Consider the following 20,368-nt stretch of genomic DNA (forward strand, 5'->3'; position numbering starts at 1 on the left):
CTTACATTTGTATATAACAGAAGAGAAATCCTGTATTTACACTTGGAACACAAATGATAGCAAATAAAATTAGTGTAATAATAAAAATAAAGGCAATAGCAATAAAAATGAGAAGATTACTGAAAATGGCAATGAATATAAATCAGTAGCTTCAAGAATTCAGAAAATGGAAATTCCTTTTAAACACACAAAGAAAGTTTAAAGCAAAAAATTCTTGTCCTGGAAAAGTAACATTTAATAAATAAATAAATAAATAAATAAATAAATAAATAAATAAATAAATAAATAAATAAATAAATAAATAAATAAATAAATAAATAAATAAATAAATAAATTAATTAATTAATTAATTAATTAAATTAGCCGTATGAATCCCCTAAGGGCTATGGCCTCCTACAATGCAGGGACACTGCTCAGTTTAGTTCATCAGGTGAGCAGGTCCTGAAGAGCATTATTATATTGGCTGTAGTTTTTCATGGTAACGTATTACCGCATATTGTACAATGTGTAGTCTCACCCCCGAGTGAATGCAATGGTGTTTTTCTGGAACAACAATTCGCGAAAACGCACTGTTGCATTAATGACACGTGTACACTTTTATCCCAGGGAGAGTTCAGGTTGCCTCTAGGTGAAAGCGTAAACTTACGCACTTCGTTCTTGCATAGCTTCTTCTCCGAATGTTGTAGATGTTTCTTGTAATTTCTTGACCTTATCCTCCGTTGAAATTCTCTTGGCATACATTGCAAGTGCATCAAACAGTGATCAAATCTGAAGCTCTTTTATGCTCCAGAAACGCTCAATTTACATTATAAAGATTTAAAGGAACAATATAGAATAAACGAAGGATAATCATGAGAAAGTCAAGAATTAAAAATGGAATGCATTACTCCAAACTCAACTCGGAAATATATTTGAAAATATCTAAACTTACTGACACAATGAGACTGCTACGAATTCAGTTTTTAAGCCATTTTGAAAGAATGAATAACAGCAGTCTTACTTAACGACTACACAAATTTTCGCAAATCAAAGGTAAGAGATCATAATGGTATAAGCAAGTAGAAAAATACCTCACTGAATTAGGATAACCAAATCTGCAGGATAGGAATGCAATTAGGAAAATTGTACACACAGGGGCTTTTGAGGAAGACGGGAAGGAACCAACACGACTTACTTGGTCGGAAGAACAGAAGTTACAACAATCGACTGGGCAAGAAGGAAAACTCAACAAATGTCAGTTCCGCTTGACCTAAGTGGCCGAAGTGACCAAAGAAGAAGAAGAAAATTCCAAGAAAATATTTTAAAATATAGATGTAATTTGATCTATCGCATGTATTTAAATGATCTATTACACCTGGTGATGTAACAAGACAAGCACTGTCCATCATCTTGACTGATGTTCCATCCTCACACCAGGGAGGACAAAGTTCTGCTGGCTATAAACCAGCTTAAAGTTCAAATGTAAGACATAAGATGACACAACAGTATAGAGGCGCCATGACAAGCCCTAGTTCCACTGAAATCTCATTTTTCAGAAAAAAATATAGGTTACATCATTGTTATGCCTTTGCTGGCGTGACCTAGTGTTTACAGTACACTATGTCTGCCGGTATAGGCTAGAGCAATTTTGTTACTTTCATTGATCTGTCTCAGCTTTATCCTTGCCTTTGATAAAATGAAAGTGACTGAGTCTGTCAAACACACAGCAAATACAATGTAAATTAAAACAGTATAAACATATCTGTAAAACACACACTAACATACAAAGAATGACATGTTTCGTTCTACAAGAACATCCTCAGATTCTATCAAATCACTTAAAAACAAGCTCATATATGTACAGCAAAGGCATAACAATGATGTAACCTATATTTTTTTTCAGAAAAATGAGATTTCAGTGGAACTAGGGCTTGTCATCGCGCCTCTATACTGTTGTGTCACCTTATGTCTTACATTTGAACTTCAAGCTGGTTTACAGACAGCAGAAGTTTGTCCTCCTTGGTGTAAGGATGGAACATCAGTCAATATGATGGACATATATAAGCTTGTTTTTAAGTGATTTGATAGAATCTGAGGATGTTCTTGTAGAACGAAACATGCCGTTCTTTGTATGTTAGTGTGTGTTTTACAGATATGTTTATACTTTTTTAATTTACATTGTATTTGCTGTGTGTTTGACAGACTGAAAAGCCTTTGTTACATTTGAGGTATGAGTGATGCTAGTGATGCCATTCATTAAGCAGCCCGTTTCTGCTATGAATGGTGTAAAAATGTTGCCCATAGGGTTGGATGATGCAAGCATTTCAGTGGGCTTGGCAGACTGATATGTACTGCAATAGCAACGTCTGGCTCGGTGAGGAAAGCAACGGGAAACTACGTCACTCCTCACTTCACTAGTACGCCTCTTCAGCTGATGGCGGAGCTGTTGAGCATCCAACCAGCCTTCGGGCTGAGGACTAAACATACATACACATCGTTGTTCCGGGGAGGTCTTCATTTTTTTCACTGCACATCACGCAGTGGTTCCTGAGTTTAACCTTAATTAGGGGTCAGATTTGGAAAAATCGAACATTTAAAATACGATAGAAATAGCCAGATATATTTTAATAATTTCTTAATTTTATCTTCTTCATTAATTTCAATTTAACATACATGGCTAGTCCTGGGTGTTTCTATTTTTAACGTGAAGCATCATTCGAATTGAGGTCGGGTGTCGACGTTAAGCATTTTATATCTAACCCAAGAAGTGATCATAGATTTTTTGAATATTGAATACAGAGTGTAATAAACTTTCAGGACACTTTCCTTATACGTAAAAGAAAAAAGTATTTTATATAGATATGTGTCCGGAAACACTTTATTTCCATGTTAGAACTCATTTTCTGCAACTCTATATAGTACATTAGCCATGAGAAACACACAGGAACAGAACGTACCAGCATACCACATAAAACTCTTTCTCACATGAAATGTTCAAAATGCCCTCCGTTAACGATGACACACGCATGCGCAGAAATGGTGTTCCGATATAAACAAAGCATGGCGTACCCCCATCTCCTCACTTAACACATTGCTGTAGGTAGACAGCCCGCTACAAGACTTGTGAGTGAAATGGGCACAGTGGTGGATGTATAGCAGTACACACACTGTGCCTTCAGCACTACCCCTTCACTCCCTTCCCCCCCTTTTTAGCACTGGAGTGGCGTTCAACACTGCCCGTTCACTCCCTTCCCTCCTTTTCAGTACTGGATTGGCCTTCGGCACTACCCCTTCACTCCCTCCCCTCCTTTTCGGTACTGGAGTGGCCTTCAGCACTACCCGTTCACTCTCTTCACCTCCTTTTCGGTACTGGAGTGGCCTTCAGCACTACCCCTTCACTTCCTTTCCCTCCCTTTCGATCCTGGTGTGGCCTTCAGCACTACCCGTTACTCCTTTCCCCTCGTTTTCGGTATTGGAGTGGCCTTCATTACTACTCCCTCACTCCCTTCCCCTCCTTTTCGGTACTGGAGTGGCTTTCAGTAGTACCCGTTCACTCCCTTCCCCTCCTTTTCAGCACTGGCGTGGCTTTCAACACTGCCCGTTCACTCTCTTCCCCTCCTTTTTGGTACTGGAGTGGCCTTCAGCACTATCCCTTCACTCTCTTCCCCTTCTTTTCGATACTGGTGTGGCCTTCAACACTGCCCGTTCACTCTCTTCCCCTCCTTTTTGGTACTGGAGTGGCCTTCAGCACTATCCCTTCACTCTCTTCCCCTTCTTTTCGATACTGGTGTGGCCTTCAGCACTACCCGTTCACTAGCTTCCCCTCCTTTTCGGTACTAGAGTGGCCTTCAGCACTACCCGTTCACTCCCTTTCCCTCCTTTTTCGAAGAACTGATGGCGAGTAAGGTGTAATTTGATTTCTCTCGGCGAGATTGAACAGAAAACAGCAGATAAAGAAAATGTGACGATAAATTAAAGAAAATATTGAAGGTTTTGTGACCAAAAAATATGTATCAAATTTCAGCATATTTCACAAAATGTCCGAATATATTAGTAAAAAGAGGATAAAGGCTTGCGGGAAACACATGCAGGTGGAAACTAGATTCAATGAAGAATCTGCAGAACAAATGAGACGGCTATTGGAGCTTCGCAAACTTTATTCTGCAGTACTGGTTTCTGGTAAAAACAAACGACGTTGGAAATCATACATATCATTCATCATTGTTAAATCACATTTTGAAAATTAAAAAAAAGTCAAATGCAAATTCAATTGTATAAATAAAATGATTCGAAAATTTCAACTTGATTATTATTTCTAATTACACGTAAATCACTCCAGCGGCTTTACCTAGTACAGCCTACAAAGTCGCAATCTTACCCCTCAACAAATGAACTCTTACCCTACGATGAGGCGAGTTTGTGTTTTTGCAGCATATTTTTGGATATGTATAGATTTGTACTATAATTTTTTTTTTTATTACACGCCTAGCAGAATAATAAGGGGATAAGTCGAAGAATGTTAGGCGGAAATTGTATTTAATTGTAGACTTTTCCTTAAGGTTCCCTTTCAATAGCGCTAAACTTAACTTAAAATGTGTATGTGTACACACAGAGAGAGCATGGAATTATACCGATGTATCAAGTTTCCAATAGTCAGTCCCCGTATCCAATGTTGGCAGAAGCCCCTTAACATATGTTGGCCGCACTAGCCCCTTGATTAGCTAGTCTCTCATTGGTTTGAAGTAAATTCTTGCTCACAAACACTAACCTATGTAAGAACTAGGTGCCCTAAGCAAGAAGTGAAAGCGGAGGAGCAAAGGGAATGTTAAGCTGAGTAGTAAGTTTGTATATACAGGGTAAAAGGTAAGGGTGTATTCTGCCCGAATGCAGGTCCGAACCTCCGCAGAGGTATGCCTGAACTGGAGTTTACGTACGGTAGGATGGCCAGTTCCTCTCCGTTCCTCCATTCACTTGCCTTCACTAACAGCGCATCCCATCCAAATCTTGACCACGCCCAATGTTGCTTAACTCCGGAGATCTAACGGGATCCGGTGTTTCAACACGGTAGGATGGTACATGGTAAATAGTATATTTGTAATCGGCAATCCTGCGAAGACCGATGTGTGCTCACGCCATCTGTCAGACGTAATAGGACCTGCAAGGTTTGCCATTGAGTCCACCATAGAACGTTGATCGGTGCATCTGCCTATTAAGGCAGTGGAGACTTTTGGATGTTTGAAGAGTGTTGCGGCCGTGCAAAGTGAAATCTGAAGGACAAAGTTTTCGCGCGGAGGTGGCTCCACACTATTGTTGAGTTGAGAGGCGCATTCCAGAAGGAGACTGAGGCCATTCCTCCAGACATGCTTCAGAATGTCATGAGGAACTTCCGCGAACGTCTGCAAAAGTGCATCGCTACTGGTGGAAGCCATATGCCTGAGTGATTTTCAAGAAACGATTTTTGTTTTTCGTACTTCTGTAATGTACAATACTTTTGTTCCAGAATGAACTTTGGTTTGGTGTTTCTCTAATGAGCTTACGTTCCAGAATGAATTTTGGTTACGTGTTTCGTTAATGAACTTTTGTTCCAGAAATAAACTTTAGTTGCGTGTTACAATAATGACAATATGTGTTGCACTGAGAGCACAAAGAACCTTATTCTAAATGTACGTTACAGTTCAGAATTCACATTTACTTTTGTACTATTTCCCGTGGTCCGCCTCTGTGGTGTAGTGATTGGTGTGATTAGCTGCCACCCCCGGAGGTCCGGGTTCGATTCCCGGCTCTGCCACCAAATTTGAAAAGTGGTACGAGGGCTGGAACGGGGTCCTCTCAGCCTCGGGAGGTCAACTGAGTAGAGGTGGGTTCGATTCCCACCTCAGCCCACTTCTTCTCCAGGCAAATGCCGGGATGGTACCTAACTTAAGGCCACGGCCGCTTCCTTTCCTCCTCCTTGTCTATCCCTTCCTATCTTCCCCCCCCCCCACAAGGCCCCTGTTCAGCATAGGAGGTGAGGACGCCTGGGCGAGGTACTGGTCATCCTCCCCAGTTGTATCCCCCGACCCAATGTCTCACTCTCCAGGACACTGCCCTTGAGGCGGTAGAGGTGGGATCCCTCGCTGAGTCCGAGGGGAAAGCCAACACTGGAGGGTAAACAGATTAAGAAAGAAAGAAAGAAAGAAAGAAAGAAAGAAAGAAAGAAAGAAAGAAAGAAAGAAAGAAAGACTATTTCCCGTGGACCATCCTGCACATTCGGCCCCGTGGTGGGACTTAGAGTTTTCACGTAAATCTGGAGGTCCCGTGGCTATGAACACGGCAGTCAGGAAATACTACTAGCTTCGTTTGAAGAAGAGGAATGTAGCCTCAGGTGAGGCCGACAATCGCTCAGCTCGTCCTACAAGTTATGAGCCTCTGGAGGATAAAATCTTTCCACAAGCTCTAAGGCACTTACCCCAATCATCGGCTCAAATATCTACGTTTTGAATCATCAGTATTGATCTCATAGCAGTAATTTATAGTGTTATTCTCAATACAGGCAGAGCCTGTTGCCAGAGAATCAACCATACTAAACTGGGTTTCTCGCACTTCTGGATGTTTCAGGTCTGGATCCAGCACGACCTGGCTTCGCTTCTGTAGGTCAGAACGACAGACTTAATCGGAAATGCGCCGACTTCGTGGACGTGATACATACATGCGCCGAAGTTATGGGAATAGAGGAGCCCATGGGACATGCAGACTTCTATCCCAATGGGGGAAAATCTCCACAGCCAGGTTGCAACGGAAGTAAGTATACATTATTATTATTATTATTATTATTATTATTATTATTATTATTATTATTATTATTATTATTATTATTATTATTATTATTATTATTATTAGCGAATACGCCCATTAGGACTACGCAAAGTACTTAGAGCCGTGCTTTTGCCTTCCTTTGTGCCCATATTTCTTTCATTCTTTTACTGTGGGCTTCCTTTCTGTTTACAGACCAGGTTGTTCCAGTCTTCTTCCTTGGTCTTTCCTCTTGGCCAACTTGCCATTTGTGAATTATGGATCTGAAGATTACCCGGTTATGGAAATCTGCTGGTGTAATTTGTGCCTTATCAGATAGGTTTTTATTTCGCCAATCCCTATCATTGGGTTTGTTTTAGCTTTACTCCTATCTTTACAGAATTCTACTACTTGTTTTAAAAGTCTGTCTGAGTCCATTCTTTTAACATGCCTGTAGACTCTTAATCTGCGTTTTATAATGTCACTGTGGATGTTTATGTAATATTTTATCTCTTGTTTACCACTGAGTCAGTATCGTCCATCTGTGAGTTTTGGGCCTAGAACTTTTCTTATGATTTTGCGTTCCTTTTTCTCAGTGTTTTCAATGTCTGCTTTTCTGTTCAAAATGAGCGTTTTTGCTCCATAAAGACATTCTGGTTTAATTGCTGTATGTAATGTCTTAGTTTCGTGTACTTGTTGTATATATATATTGCAATTGGCTTAACGTCGCACCAACACAGATAGGCCTTATGGCGACGATGGGATAGGAAAGGTATGGAAGTGGGAAGAAAACAGCCATGGCCTTAATTAAGGTACTGCCCCAGCATTTTCCTGGTGTGAAAATGGGAAAACCACGGAAAATCATCTTCATGGCACGGCCAACTCGCCCGGTGCAGATAATTTGGGTTAGTCGTTATACAGTTTCCATCTTTTGGCATCTAATTTCATTGGCTTTTGTTTCGAGTTCAATTTCCTAAATTGTTTCTTCACCAAGATATTTAAAATGTGATACTGATGCCATTTTAGTCTCCATGAGTTTTTGTGCTTGTTTTTTACACGTTATATATTCTGTCTTTTCAAAAGATATCTGGAAAGCAATATTTTCGGCAGTTTCTTTTAGGAGTTCAATCTGTCTTTGGGCTGTTGAAATGCCTCGAGTTAAAGATTGCTAGGTCGTCTGCAAATGCTAGGCAATCTATAGTTAATTTTCCTCTGACTGAAGTGATTGGCTGGTGAATTTTGAGGACTAATTTCTGTTTGAGATATTCTTGTCCCACATTTTCAAGGACGCACGTTGAAGAGGAGTCCATCTCCTTGCCTTACTTAATAGTTCAAATAGCCGATATGTCGATACACAGCTGAACAACAACATGCGACTTGTTGGGGTACGATCAGATCCACGCCAATCTATTGGCTCCCGCTACTCACGGGAATAATGCCACTTGATATTTTCAGATCGAACGCCCTCTTTAGAGAGTACCGCAAAATCTACAAAAGCCCCCAACTGCCGGTACAGAAATACATCCCTGCGCTCAATCTTCACAGGTTGAAATCACAATAATAATAACAGTGGGGTTCGAACCTACTATCTCCCGAATACTGGATACTGGCCGCACTTAAGCGACTGCAGTTATCGAGCTCGGTGATAAATAAATAAACTCCCGCTTAGATTTCATTGGGATCTGATATCTGAGATCTGAGATGATGATTTTTATTCGTTATGCTCAACTTTGGAGCGCGTGTGAACTTATTTAGCACAACGTTTATTCTTGTCTTCCCAAAATATCTTCATCCTTTCGCTGTGCTTCTTTTTGCGTTCTTCCGTCCATCCTGTACCTTGTCTTTTAGGTTGATCAGCAAATTTGTGTTTGTTTATGAGATTTCGGAAATTTTTTTTTGTCTTGCAAGTTTTCTTCATTTATACCAATTTCCTGAAGATCTTTGTTTATTTAAGCCAGTTGTTGTGATTGTTTAGAGATACTGCGAGATTTAGTATTTTCTTTGTTAGCCTATTGCTATCCATCCTGATCAAGAGACCATGGAATTTTAATCTTCTTTTTCTAATGGTGTCTGTGATCTTTTCTGTTACTTGATATGTTTCCTGTCTTTACTTTTCATCCAAATACCATTTTCGCACTTAGGTCCGAGAATTTTCCTGAGAATCTTCCTCTCTTGTTTTTCGATGTTTTTATTGGTGATCTGCCACCAATTATCAGAGTTTCTGATGCACAAAGTGCTTTGGGTTTGGAAACTCTGTTGTAGTGTCATAATTTTGCGTTCTGGGGTATAGATTTGTTGTTGTATCTGCTCCAGACAATTTTGTATCCTTTTTGTAATTTTGTAATTTTTTCTTTGTTTGCTTGCTGCCGTTTGGTTGTATAATATCGCTTAGGTATTTGAATTTATTTACTTGGGAGATTTTCCCATACCTAGTGTTCGGAGGGTGGTTGTTAAATTCTGATTTTGTACCTTCCATATACTTTGTCATTTCATATGAAATTTGCTGACCTGTTCTTGCCGCTATTTCGTGAAGTTTTTCTACGGACTGGACTGTTGTTGGAAAGGATTGCCAAGTAATCTGCAAAGGCGAGGCAATAAAGGTGCATTTTGTTTTTGAGAAGTCTACCAAGTCTACCTTTAGCTTCATTCTTCCTTTCTCGAACCACTTTTCCCAGAACTAGATTGAATAGTAGTGGTGATAATCCACTGCCTTGTCTGACCCCTTTTGTAATTTCGAATGCCTCTGAAATTTCTCCTAAAAATATAACTTTCGCTGTTGTGCCTGGTAGAGTTTTTTGATCAATTCACTTGTTTTTTCTGTCGACTTGAATTTCCTCAAGTATGTTGAATAGAGTCCGCCTCTGTGGTGTAGTGGTTAGCGTGATTAGCTGCCACCCCCGGAGGCCCGGGTTCGATTCCCGGCTCTGCCACGAAATTTGAAAAGTGGTACGAGGGCTGGAACGGGGTCCACTCAGCCTCGGGAGGTCAACTGAGTAGAGGTGGGTTCGATTCCCACCTCAGCCATCCTGGAAGTGGTTTTCCGTGGTTTCCCACTTCTCCTCCAGGCGAATGCCGGGATAGTACCTAACTTAAGGCCACGGCCGCTTCCTTCCCTCTTCCTTGCCTATCCCTTCCAATCTTCCCATCCCTCCACAAGGCCCCTGTTCAGCATAGCAGGTGAGGCCGCCTGGGCGAGGTACTGGTCATACTCCCCAGTTGTATCCCCGACCAAGAGTCTGAAGCTCCAGGACACTGCCCTTGAGGCGGTAGAGGTGGGATCCCTCGCTAAGTCCGAGGGAAAAACCGAACCTGGAGGGTAAACAGATGATGATAATGATGATGATGTTGAATAGAGTCTGTCGGTCTATTGAATCATAAGCTTTTTTGAAGTCAACAAAGAAAATTCTTGTTTGTTTTGTTTTACGAATTTGTGAAATAGTTTTCATCATCATCATCATCATCATCTGTTTACCCTCCAGGTTCGGTTTTTCCCTCGGACTTAGCGAGGGATCCCACCTCTACCGCCTCAAGGGCAGTGTCCTGGAGCTTCAGACTCTTGGTCGAGGGATACAACTGGGGAGTATGACCAGTACCTCGCCCAGGCGGCCTCACCTGCTAAGCTGAACAGGGGCCTTGTGGAGGGATGGGAAGATTGGAAGGGATAGGCAAGGAAGAGGGAAGGAAGCGGCCGTGGCCGTAAGTTAGGAACCATCCCGGCATTCGCCTGGAGGAGAAGTGGGAAACCACGGAAAACCACTTCCAGGATGGCTGAGGTGGGAATCGAACCCACCTCTACTCAGTTGACCTCCCGAAGCTGAGTGGACCCCGTTCCAGCCCTCGTACCACTTTTCAAATTTCGTGGCAGAGCCGGGAATCGAACCCGGACCTCCGGGGGTGGCAGCTAATCACGCTAACCACTACACCACAGAGGCGGCTGCTGTGAAATAGTTTTAATAGTTTTAAGGTTTAAGATTTGTTTTGTGTATTATTATTATTATTATTATTATTATTATTATTATTATTATTATTATTATTAGTGGAGTCGGAGAATCACCTATAAAAGAGTTTGATTTTACCTGGTTTTCTGCTGTTCACAGTCACCAAGGAACTGTGTAGTCACAGTCGGGCCCACTTCCTGTTCGCTGAGAGTATTACTACTGATGTTGGCTTCGTGGCACAGCAATGTGATAACTGGCATCAATATACTGCAGGTTTCTGCTCCAACATCACCACTAGAATGGGGGAGCGGATTGATCAGAAAACGTGAGTACAATCAACTACAAGGATCCGGATCATTTACCTGTTTCTCTTGGGCATTCATCTGCTACTCTTTATGCCTGCTTCAGTGGTTATTTATTTCACCGGGCGGATTGGCCGTGCAGTTATGGCCGCGCAGCTGCGAGCTTGCATCCGGGAGATAGTGGGTTCGAACCCCACTGTTAGCAGCCCTGAAGATGGTTTTCCATGGTTTCTCATTTTCACACCAGGCAAATGCTGGGGCTGTACCTTAATTAAGGCAACGGCCGCTTCATTCCCACTCCTAGCCCTTTCCTATCCCGTTGTGGCCATAAAACCTATCTGTGTCTGTGCGACTTAAAGCCAATGGTGTGTTATTTCTCTTAAAAAAACAATGACTATCAAACAATTCTCTCTCTTCTTTGTCAATTTCTCGCACCGGCACAGATAGACTATGTCTTATGGCGACGATGGTATACAGCCTCAGTATTTGCTTGGTGTGAAAATGAGAAACCACGGAGAACCATCTTCAGCACTGCTGACAGTGGGATTGGAACCCACTATCTCCCAATGCAACCTCTAACCGCACGACCAACTCACTCGGTCCAAGTCCGTATCTGGAATCTGTCAAGTATGGCCGCGCATGACAGCACTCGGGAGAGGATGGAGCCTGACAGCGCATGCTCCCTCTGCTTTCTTCTATCTTGACGATATGTTGAGTCGAATACTTCGTCAAGTCGAAAATTTTACTAATTTGAGTTTGGACAGTAAACCGTAATATTAAAAGAAGCGTTTTGACCGATAGGCTGGACGGAGGAGCATTGCACTGTGTTGCCACATTCCTGCATTCCATTCTCCTTCTCTTCGCTTTCGGCTCACTTGTTCGTTCAGACCGCTGTGTTCTCTAGTACGTAACTAAGAAGTAAGAGGTTTGGCAACTCCATTCAACACGAGGCGGACGGCAGGCTTATTTCCATGGCAACCGCAGTGGGTCCGCCCACGTTTCCATGGCAACCATACCCCCTACTTCCTTCTCCCCACCCGCGAAGGCGCTAAACGGACCTCCCTCTAAAAACTGTCAGAATGTATCTTTCAACATTACGACTCTAGTTGACCAGGCAGGAAACGTAATGTCTCGAAAAAAGAGGTGATTTAAGGAACTCGAATGCTTCTTGTATTCACAGAATTTACTCAAATCTATGTCATGCCTATAAATATACAGGGTGTCCTTGAAGAAGGTTCCAATATTATTTTACAAAGGAGGCAGCACGCAACAAACGAAGGAAAAAGGTTCTACAACCATTGGTTGCTAACCCATTATCTTCGGAGTTATGGTCCACTACCATTAATGATCACAATGTTCCAATAATTTACCGAGGGCCGTATGCAATAAATGACGGAAATACAATTAAGAAAATGGAAATTGCAACACCATGAAGGCATTGGTCGTTTGTGTTGATTTTCAAGATATGGAACGATGCCATGTAGGTATGTATACGATCAAAGTTTCCGACCCATTGGATTGTTGATACAGGTGATTGGTCGCGGAGGAATCAACTCCAGTATACGGACTCTGGTGTAGCGTAGTTGACTTGCAGTCTGTGCAGTGAAGTGTTCCCCGTCAAACATGCCTCGACGACAGAGAAGAGCACGCTATCAACAACTGTCACCGTTTGAGAGGGCTCGGATAATTGGGCTGTGTGAGGCTGGATTACCGCTAAGGACTGTCGCTGCACGTGTTGGCCGACAGGCATCTACGGTACAACGTGTATGGCAGCAGTGGACAAATGAAGGTACCCACACTCGTAGACCTGGCACAGGCCCAGTGCGACAGACAACTGTGGGAGAGGATCGCCGCATCATTCGGATGGCCCGGATGGAACCCCATGCAACAGCAACGCAAATTCGAGCAGCTGTGGTACCCCACGTTACACAACAAACAGTTGGTAATCGCCTGCGTGCAGCTGGCTTATGAGCCTGTGTCCCTGCAGAAGGTGTTCCATTGACCCCACAACAGCGACGTGTAAGGCTGGCCTGGTGTCGAGAAAGATCGACGTGGGTCGACGAATGGCATAGGATCGTTCTTAGTGATGAATCGCGCTTCTGTCTTGCCCGCAGTGATCGTCGGAATCTTGTGCGCCGACGTACCGGGGAGAGGGGCCGCCCAGATCTTAGTGTCGAGAGGCCCACAGGGGCAACACCAAATATTATGGTCTGGGGAGCTATTGGCTTTAATGTGAAATCACAATTAGTGCTTGTTGAGGGCACTATGACTGCTCGACAGAACGTTGATAGGGTACTCAATCCAGTGGTTGTCCCTATGATGGCGAACATTGCTAACGGGATGTTTCAGCAGGACAATGCCCGGGTTCACACTGCACGCATCTCCAGACAAGCTCTCCACATCACAACTTTAGAATGGCCCGCCAGATCCCCGGACCTCAGTCCTATTGAGCATGTGTGGGACATGATGGTTCGACAACTGGCCAACCGCTCTCAGCCACCCACAACTCTGGAACAACTGACCCGTGCAGTGCAGCAAGCATGGGCCACAATTCCTCAGGAAGCGATCCAGGGCTTTATTGACTCCATGCCTCGACGAATTCATCAATGTATTGCAACTCGTGATGGGCACATCCTGTATTGATTGTTGTCCAAACTTGCTGTCAGAGGGACCTGAAAGTGTAATCATCGAATCACAACCGAACACTTGTCCTGCATGTTCAATTGCAGCAATGTAGCATTACTCCTTCTGGGTGTTGCAATTTCAATTTTCTTCAGTGTATGTTCCTAACTAAACATTGGTCGTAAACCTTTTAGCGTGTTGTGTTTTGATCTTATTATGTAGGAGGGGCATATCTCACACTCCGAGCATTTTGTAACGAATCAAATGCGAAACCATTGTACTTAGGCAATAGATGCAGTATGTTTTTAAGACTACTAAAATGTGTATATAGTTGTAAATATTTTTATCATTGTTTGTGAACTTGTATCCTTGTGCCATAAATAAATAAATAAATAAATAAATAAATAAATAAATAAATAAATAAATAAATAAATAAATGTGTGTGCATTTTTACTGTATCAAGCAAAGCGAGTAGTAAGGGCCATGGTGTATGCGGTCGCCATAAATGATATGGACTCACATCGAACACATGTTGTGAAGAGTAGATCAAAGCCATGATCATCATTGATGGTAGTGATAGCAGAAAACCATCTTCAGGGCTGCCGACAGTGGGGTTCGAACCCAGCATCTTCCAAATCCAAGCTCACAGTAAGGTGACCCACACCGCGCGACCAACTTGCTTGATGGTCCTCCATCTTATTTTGTCTATTCTTTCATATTTTCAAGCAGTGGCGCCGATTTTGGGAGGGGGCAAGGAGTTTTCTGACCCCTCAAAAATGATCTTAAGGGGTAGAGTGCCAATTCCCCTCCCCCCCAAAAAAATCCCCTCCTTGATGTTGAGTCCCGGTAAAGCGTGGAGTTTGGTTGTCTTCGGAGACTGGTAAGGCGTTAAATGTGGAGAAGGTTTTACTCCAAAAAATGAGATTAGGAAGCGGGCAGGCATTCACTTAGAGAACTGGATTTCCCAATGGAGACTGTTCAGGCGGTACATCTGATGGTAGGGCTTTTCACATTTCGTATCATGAAATTGACATTTATTAAGAGAATGTATTTATGAAGCAAATTCTAAATGTCTTACTGGTGATTATATTTGATAGCTTCGTACATAAAACATTCCTTCAAAATATTTATTTATGAATAAATTTATATTTTTCTGAAAACTCTTGAAAACTCCGTGCATAAAACTATATTCCAGAAACAAGTTCTGTTATTGTTAATATATAGGAATGTTTGTATTAATAGTCATTCCTCATTTAACATGCTCATGTTCATGTTCATTATGTCCCCCAATAATTACCCGAAATCGGCCACGCCTTTTCCCAAGGGTGGGATAATTTACTTTATTTCTTGATAAGAGCTAAGGAAGGATGATTGCCCGGTTGAACCTCCCATAAAATAAGAATCACCACTTCACCTCGCATGGCTTGTGAACTCGAAGCTGATGACTGTGTGGTGAACAAACAGTGTTGTCTCTGTCTCTGTGGATGTTATCAAACGTACTTCTTTCTTCTTTGTTCCAGGGCTAGTGGAATGTATTTCCTACGGACGGGATCTTCTTGCCCTTTCTACATCATTAGCGAGAATGGAGCTGGTACAGTGACGTCATCTCTGGTCCTATTAATACTACTCTTGCCAGCTATATTTAACACGGCGTGACATCAGCAGACCACTATAGTCCACTTGGCAATATCATGGATTCTTCCCGACGAATATTTGGAGGTGTTTCCCTCTAGAGTGAAAAGGAGAAGATGGGAAGTGAACGTTACCTCTCGAGAGGCTAAAGGTTACGTTGAGTGGTCACCAGTGGAAAATCCCAGACTTTTAGTTTCTCTATTAGTTGCTAAAGATCTCTCAATTTCCTTGTTAACGACCGGCGACTCATATGTCAAGCAGTATCTCCCCCCTCCTCCCCCCCCGACATTAACCAGATTTATGACTGTCTACAGCCACCTCTGTGATGACAAATAGCACATGGCTCTTGACCAATCGCAAGCTTGCTTTGTCAGTGAGAGTTCACTCGGAGTACTTCAAAACCGTGCCGGTCCTGGAGCCGGTTCGCTTGTCAGATCTCCAGTGTTGCACAATCTCATGCTGTTCTGTCCAGTCTTGCTGCTCGCTCTCAGTAGCTGCACAGTAAAAATGGAGAGTTGACAACGCTGTGTCTCGAGTTGGGCAAATCCTGGCACTTTGCAGTCAAGGAATGTAAGCAGATCTAGTCAGCTAGGCCTCAAAAGAGTGTCGGTCGTTAACGAGGAAGTTGCAAGAATAATAACAAGTGCTCGACGTAATTTAATTACCAGGTGATAGTGTTCCATTCACTACCACGTCACACGTACGAACAGGAAGTAACCATCAACTACAGTAACGGCCTATAATAACCTTAAACGTCATTTTACACAAAGATGACTCGAATTCGCTCTGATATTCAACAAAAAATTATACAGTTTTATACAATCGCATTACTTTGATTTCATCAGTGAAGCAGAGGAGATGAAAAACGTTCCTTAGATTTGCCATGCACTTATTCAGATCGAGGGCACATCCAAGATGTTGATTATGGAATTAAAATATGAGTAAATCTCCTTCCTTGAGCACTCATTCAGTAATTTTACCTTTCCTTATTGCTCCTAACAGAAGTTCCGGTGTACTGTCCAGTGTATCTGTGAGCCACCTAGCAGAGAGACAACATACCAAGGAGAACGTAAACTCCTACGAGTTACATGCTAATTGGTATTATTTGTAATAAAATTAAAATAAATTGTGTTAATTTTTTACTTACCTGTCATTTTTATTTAACCTATTCTATTTTTCACTAGAATAATTTTCATTCCTCTCTAATTTATGTAACTAAAATTATGCAACTAGATATTTATTTATTATTAAGTCAGTTAATATGTTAGTTTTCAGATCTCCGTCATGATTTCAATTTCTGATATACATACATTAATGATAGAAACGAAAGTAACGGACCCAGTCATTAAAAAAAGGGGAAGGGAGATTCCTTGGGAAAATCTTAAGTCCAAAAAAGTCACTAGATTCACAACCCATGTTCCGATTGAGACCGAATTGAGAACTTAATGAAAAAGTTTGAGAAGATAACAACTACTATGAGGAAAAGACGACTATTATTTTATGGGTGCATTAAGAGGATGAATCCAAAGAGAATGGCACACAGGATACTTAGTTTACAGGAAAGGTGGAAGGCACAAATGTTATAGCTTAAGGAGGTTCACAAAGACTTTGAAGAAGTAGGGATCCAGAAGGAAGATATACAGGAAAGCACAAACTTTAGAAAGAACATTGTAGGAATGAGGGATGCACCCGAGAAACTCGTCAAGTCACCCAAGATATCGGTTGAAGAGCGACAAAGGAGAAGTCAGAGAGTTAAGAACATCTGGAAGGAGTGCAAACAAAAGGGATTAAGTTTGAGAGATAGAAGATCTGGTGGATTGTGTAAACGTGGTCCATAGATGACCTTAACTAATGTAATCTTCTTCTTTTTCTATCGCTTTTCCCACATCTTTGGGGTCGCGGTGCGAACTGCGTCACACTTGTGGATTTGGCTCGGTTTTACGGCCAGATGTCCTTTCTGACTCCAGCCTTCTTTGGAGGGATGTAATCACTATTACGTGTTTATTTGGTGGTTGGAAGTGTGGTGTGTTGTATAAATATGAAGAGGAGAGTGTTGGGACAGTCCCCGATCCAGAAGAATTAATCAGAAACGATTAAAATCCCCACCCGGCCAGGAATCGAACCCGGGACCCTCTGAATTGAAGGGCAGAACGCTGACCATTCAGCCAACGAGACGGTCACCTTAACTAATGTAATTTATTTTATTTATCGTATGATGAAAGGAGGAATGTAAGCTATTTACAAAATATGTACAAACATATACACACACTCTCAAGTTCATAAAAATATTCACAATACTATGTCCAGATGGTTAATCCACTCAACGGCTTCTTGTGTTAGGTTGTGGAGATCTAAATGCTCTGAGGGGACATTCGAGCACTATGTGATCCATGGTTTGCCGTTCTTCACAGCAGTCGCAATGAGGAGATGACTTCCATCCCCACTTGTTCAGTATTGCTCCGCATCTTCCCTGGCCAGTCCTTACCCTATTTAGTACACACCACTGTCGTCGAGGTGAATGAAAGCCTGCGGACTGCTCCCAAGGGCTTTTAAGCAATTAATGATGTGTCAGGGAGTTTTGGCTCTGCCACTGATTGTTCCATGCATCTAATGTCGATATGATATATTCCAAACTAAAATACAGTATCTTAGCAGATGGGGGAAATGTTCAAGTGGTCTCACATCCGTCAAAGGCACAGCCAACGAAAATTATAAGTGCAATAAAAACCACTTCTTCTTCTCGTTGCATCATTTATAATCTAGGGGAATGTTTCTAATTACTCCTCTGTATTCAATATTAGTTAGCCTGTGAAGCTTAGAAGTTTGCAGTAGAATTTTACACAGATAATTAGCATTATCAGTTAAGAGTTTACATAAATAATGTATTTTTTAAAGAGTAAATTATTACCCAAATAGATAGTAGTATAGCTTACTTCTTCCTAAAATCTGTTAATGTAGTTACTCTTTTGTGGCACACGGCTAAGTGGTGCCGGTAACCTCGTTGTTTGTGAGACTGTGGTACGATTTGTCCATATATTATCTTGTGTTGGAAGACGTGAATGATGAATTGTGTCACTACGTGTCTTTGTTCTTGATTTTCTTTCGTTCAGTTTCTTTCAATCATAGCACTCGTAGCGTAGAAGTCTAGTTCTGTCCCTCTCCTCTCTTTAGCCTGTGTTAGGCTCTCTTACGGAGAGCTCGCGTCCAATATACGTTTGCCCAAGTGGCACAAACACTGGTCTTCTTTTGCTTGGAGACCAAGTTTATCAATGTGGTATACTTGGGCACAAAACATGACGGACTCAGTTCCTGGAAGCGAACTGGAAGCCAGCAGTCAATCGCACCCTGCACCCTGTTGGGTTAATGAGTTCTAAGTGATCTTTGTCTGGTGTGGAGTGGTTGCCAAACCACTCTCTTCGGTCTTTACCCTTTCTTCGTGTCGAGTGCAGTAGACGACATGGCTTCTCCGGCTACAGTAGACGTAGTGAATACTACTGTATAAGGCTCTAGTAGACACCGGGCTGCCGCTGGACAGTAGTGGTACAAGGCAAGGTCGTCATGGTTTGTCCCCAAGTATACGTTGTTAAGCTCCGGGAGCAAGAACGTTCAAATTCGTTTGATGCTACAGGCGGATGTTTAAAAATAATGCTTACGCATGACAGCCATTCCTTTTCCTTCAAAAATGCTCATGAGAGTAACCATTTACTTCTAAACCCATTTCACTCATGACATACCCTTCAAACTGATCATACAGATTCCTAACTGTAAGTGGTTGAGCTCTTTTCGGTTTCTCAATACTCCATGAGCCTTTAGTCCCACCTGTACCAGCACGAACTGCTACAGTATATGGGGAAACTCTGTTCTGTTTGGAACTACTACTAAATTGTTTTCATTCCTCCCCTGACTGGGAGACGGCGACGCCATCTCTCAGTCCAGGAGATTTATTATGGTGAAGATGATATCTGGGGGTTGGCGGCCGTGGCCTGTGCTAAGAACTATCCCGACATTCGCCTTAGTGTAAAAGCAGTAGCGACGCTAAGAAGCTGGGTGCCCCCCTCACAATAATTGAAAATGGGCCCCTCGTTTCCTGATAAGGAACGTTGCAAGTTTATTTCGTATTACAAGGTTGTATATTATTATTATTATTATTATTACAATGAACAGCAACGATAATAATAATAATAATAATAATAATAATAATAATAATAATAATAATAATAATAAATTATGCAATTTCGTTTTGAAATCCGAAGGAATTAAAACAATATACTTATATGGTACGAACACACACACACACACACACACACACACACACACACACACACACACACACACACACACACACACACACACACACACACACACACACACACAAGAAATGCATACAATATTAACAAATAATCTCGTTCGTAGGACCAAACAATTTACAACTCAACCGTTCAATGTAGGCACTGACTGCCGAGAGTTATAAACAGGCTCGAAACGTCAGTATTTAGAGTTTAGATAAGGAGGACGTCTTTGTCACCGCATCTTCGTTGACTACTGCGTTCTCAGAACTGGCTAACTACCGGACTTCAAAGCCTTGTTAATTGTTGTGAGTGGCAGCAAGGGATTGTTATTATTGGAACAGGCTGGGAAAATAACATTCTTTCAGAACTACCTTACTGCTATTAACGAAAGAAGCTCTGCACTACGACAGCCAAAGTTTGGAATAACCCTCTGTAATACAAATAATACTGTGTTGATGTTGTCGCTTTATCAATATGTAAAATCACTCTTCAGCTACTGAAGTAAGAAACAGTCACAAGCCATGCATCCCCCCCCCCTCCCGCCCTGCGGGGTTTTTATCACCGCCACTGTGTAGGAGAATGGTAATCCACGGAAAACGATTCCCAAGTCAGCCGAGGGTGGGGACCAGCGCCTCTCCGTCTTCCGAATACAGTGGTGTAGAGCCACGGTAGAGCCGTGGCCACCTCTCCTCTGCTCGGTTGGCCCGTTGGAGTGCAGAGCTATCGTACCACTGAGCAGTCGTGGCCACTTGTAAATCGCAATCTACTCTGCAGCCGTCGACCCTGTCTAGGAGAGGAGTTGCTGTTGATCTTGCAGTTGCTATGTTGTTGCTTT

The 20,368-nt window shown here is 42.1% G+C and overlaps 1 protein-coding gene across 1 annotated transcript in view; it reads left to right on the forward strand.

Moving 5' to 3' along the window:
- LOC136880932 (endothelial lipase) overlaps positions 1-16,330 on the forward strand; it is a 47,390-nt gene extending 31,060 nt beyond the window's left edge. The window contains exons 5-7 of the mRNA XM_067153462.2: positions 6,577-6,759; positions 10,848-11,013; positions 15,133-16,330. Coding sequence (XP_067009563.2) covers positions 6,577-6,759; positions 10,848-11,013; positions 15,133-15,268 — 485 coding nt within the window. The 3' untranslated portion in view covers positions 15,269-16,330. The remainder of the gene's footprint in view (positions 1-6,576; positions 6,760-10,847; positions 11,014-15,132) is intronic.
- The last annotated feature ends 4,038 nt before the right edge of the window (positions 16,331-20,368 follow it).

This window comes from Anabrus simplex, chromosome 9 (assembly GCF_040414725.1).
Source record: "Anabrus simplex isolate iqAnaSimp1 chromosome 9, ASM4041472v1, whole genome shotgun sequence".
NCBI lineage: Eukaryota > Metazoa > Arthropoda > Insecta > Orthoptera > Tettigoniidae > Anabrus > Anabrus simplex.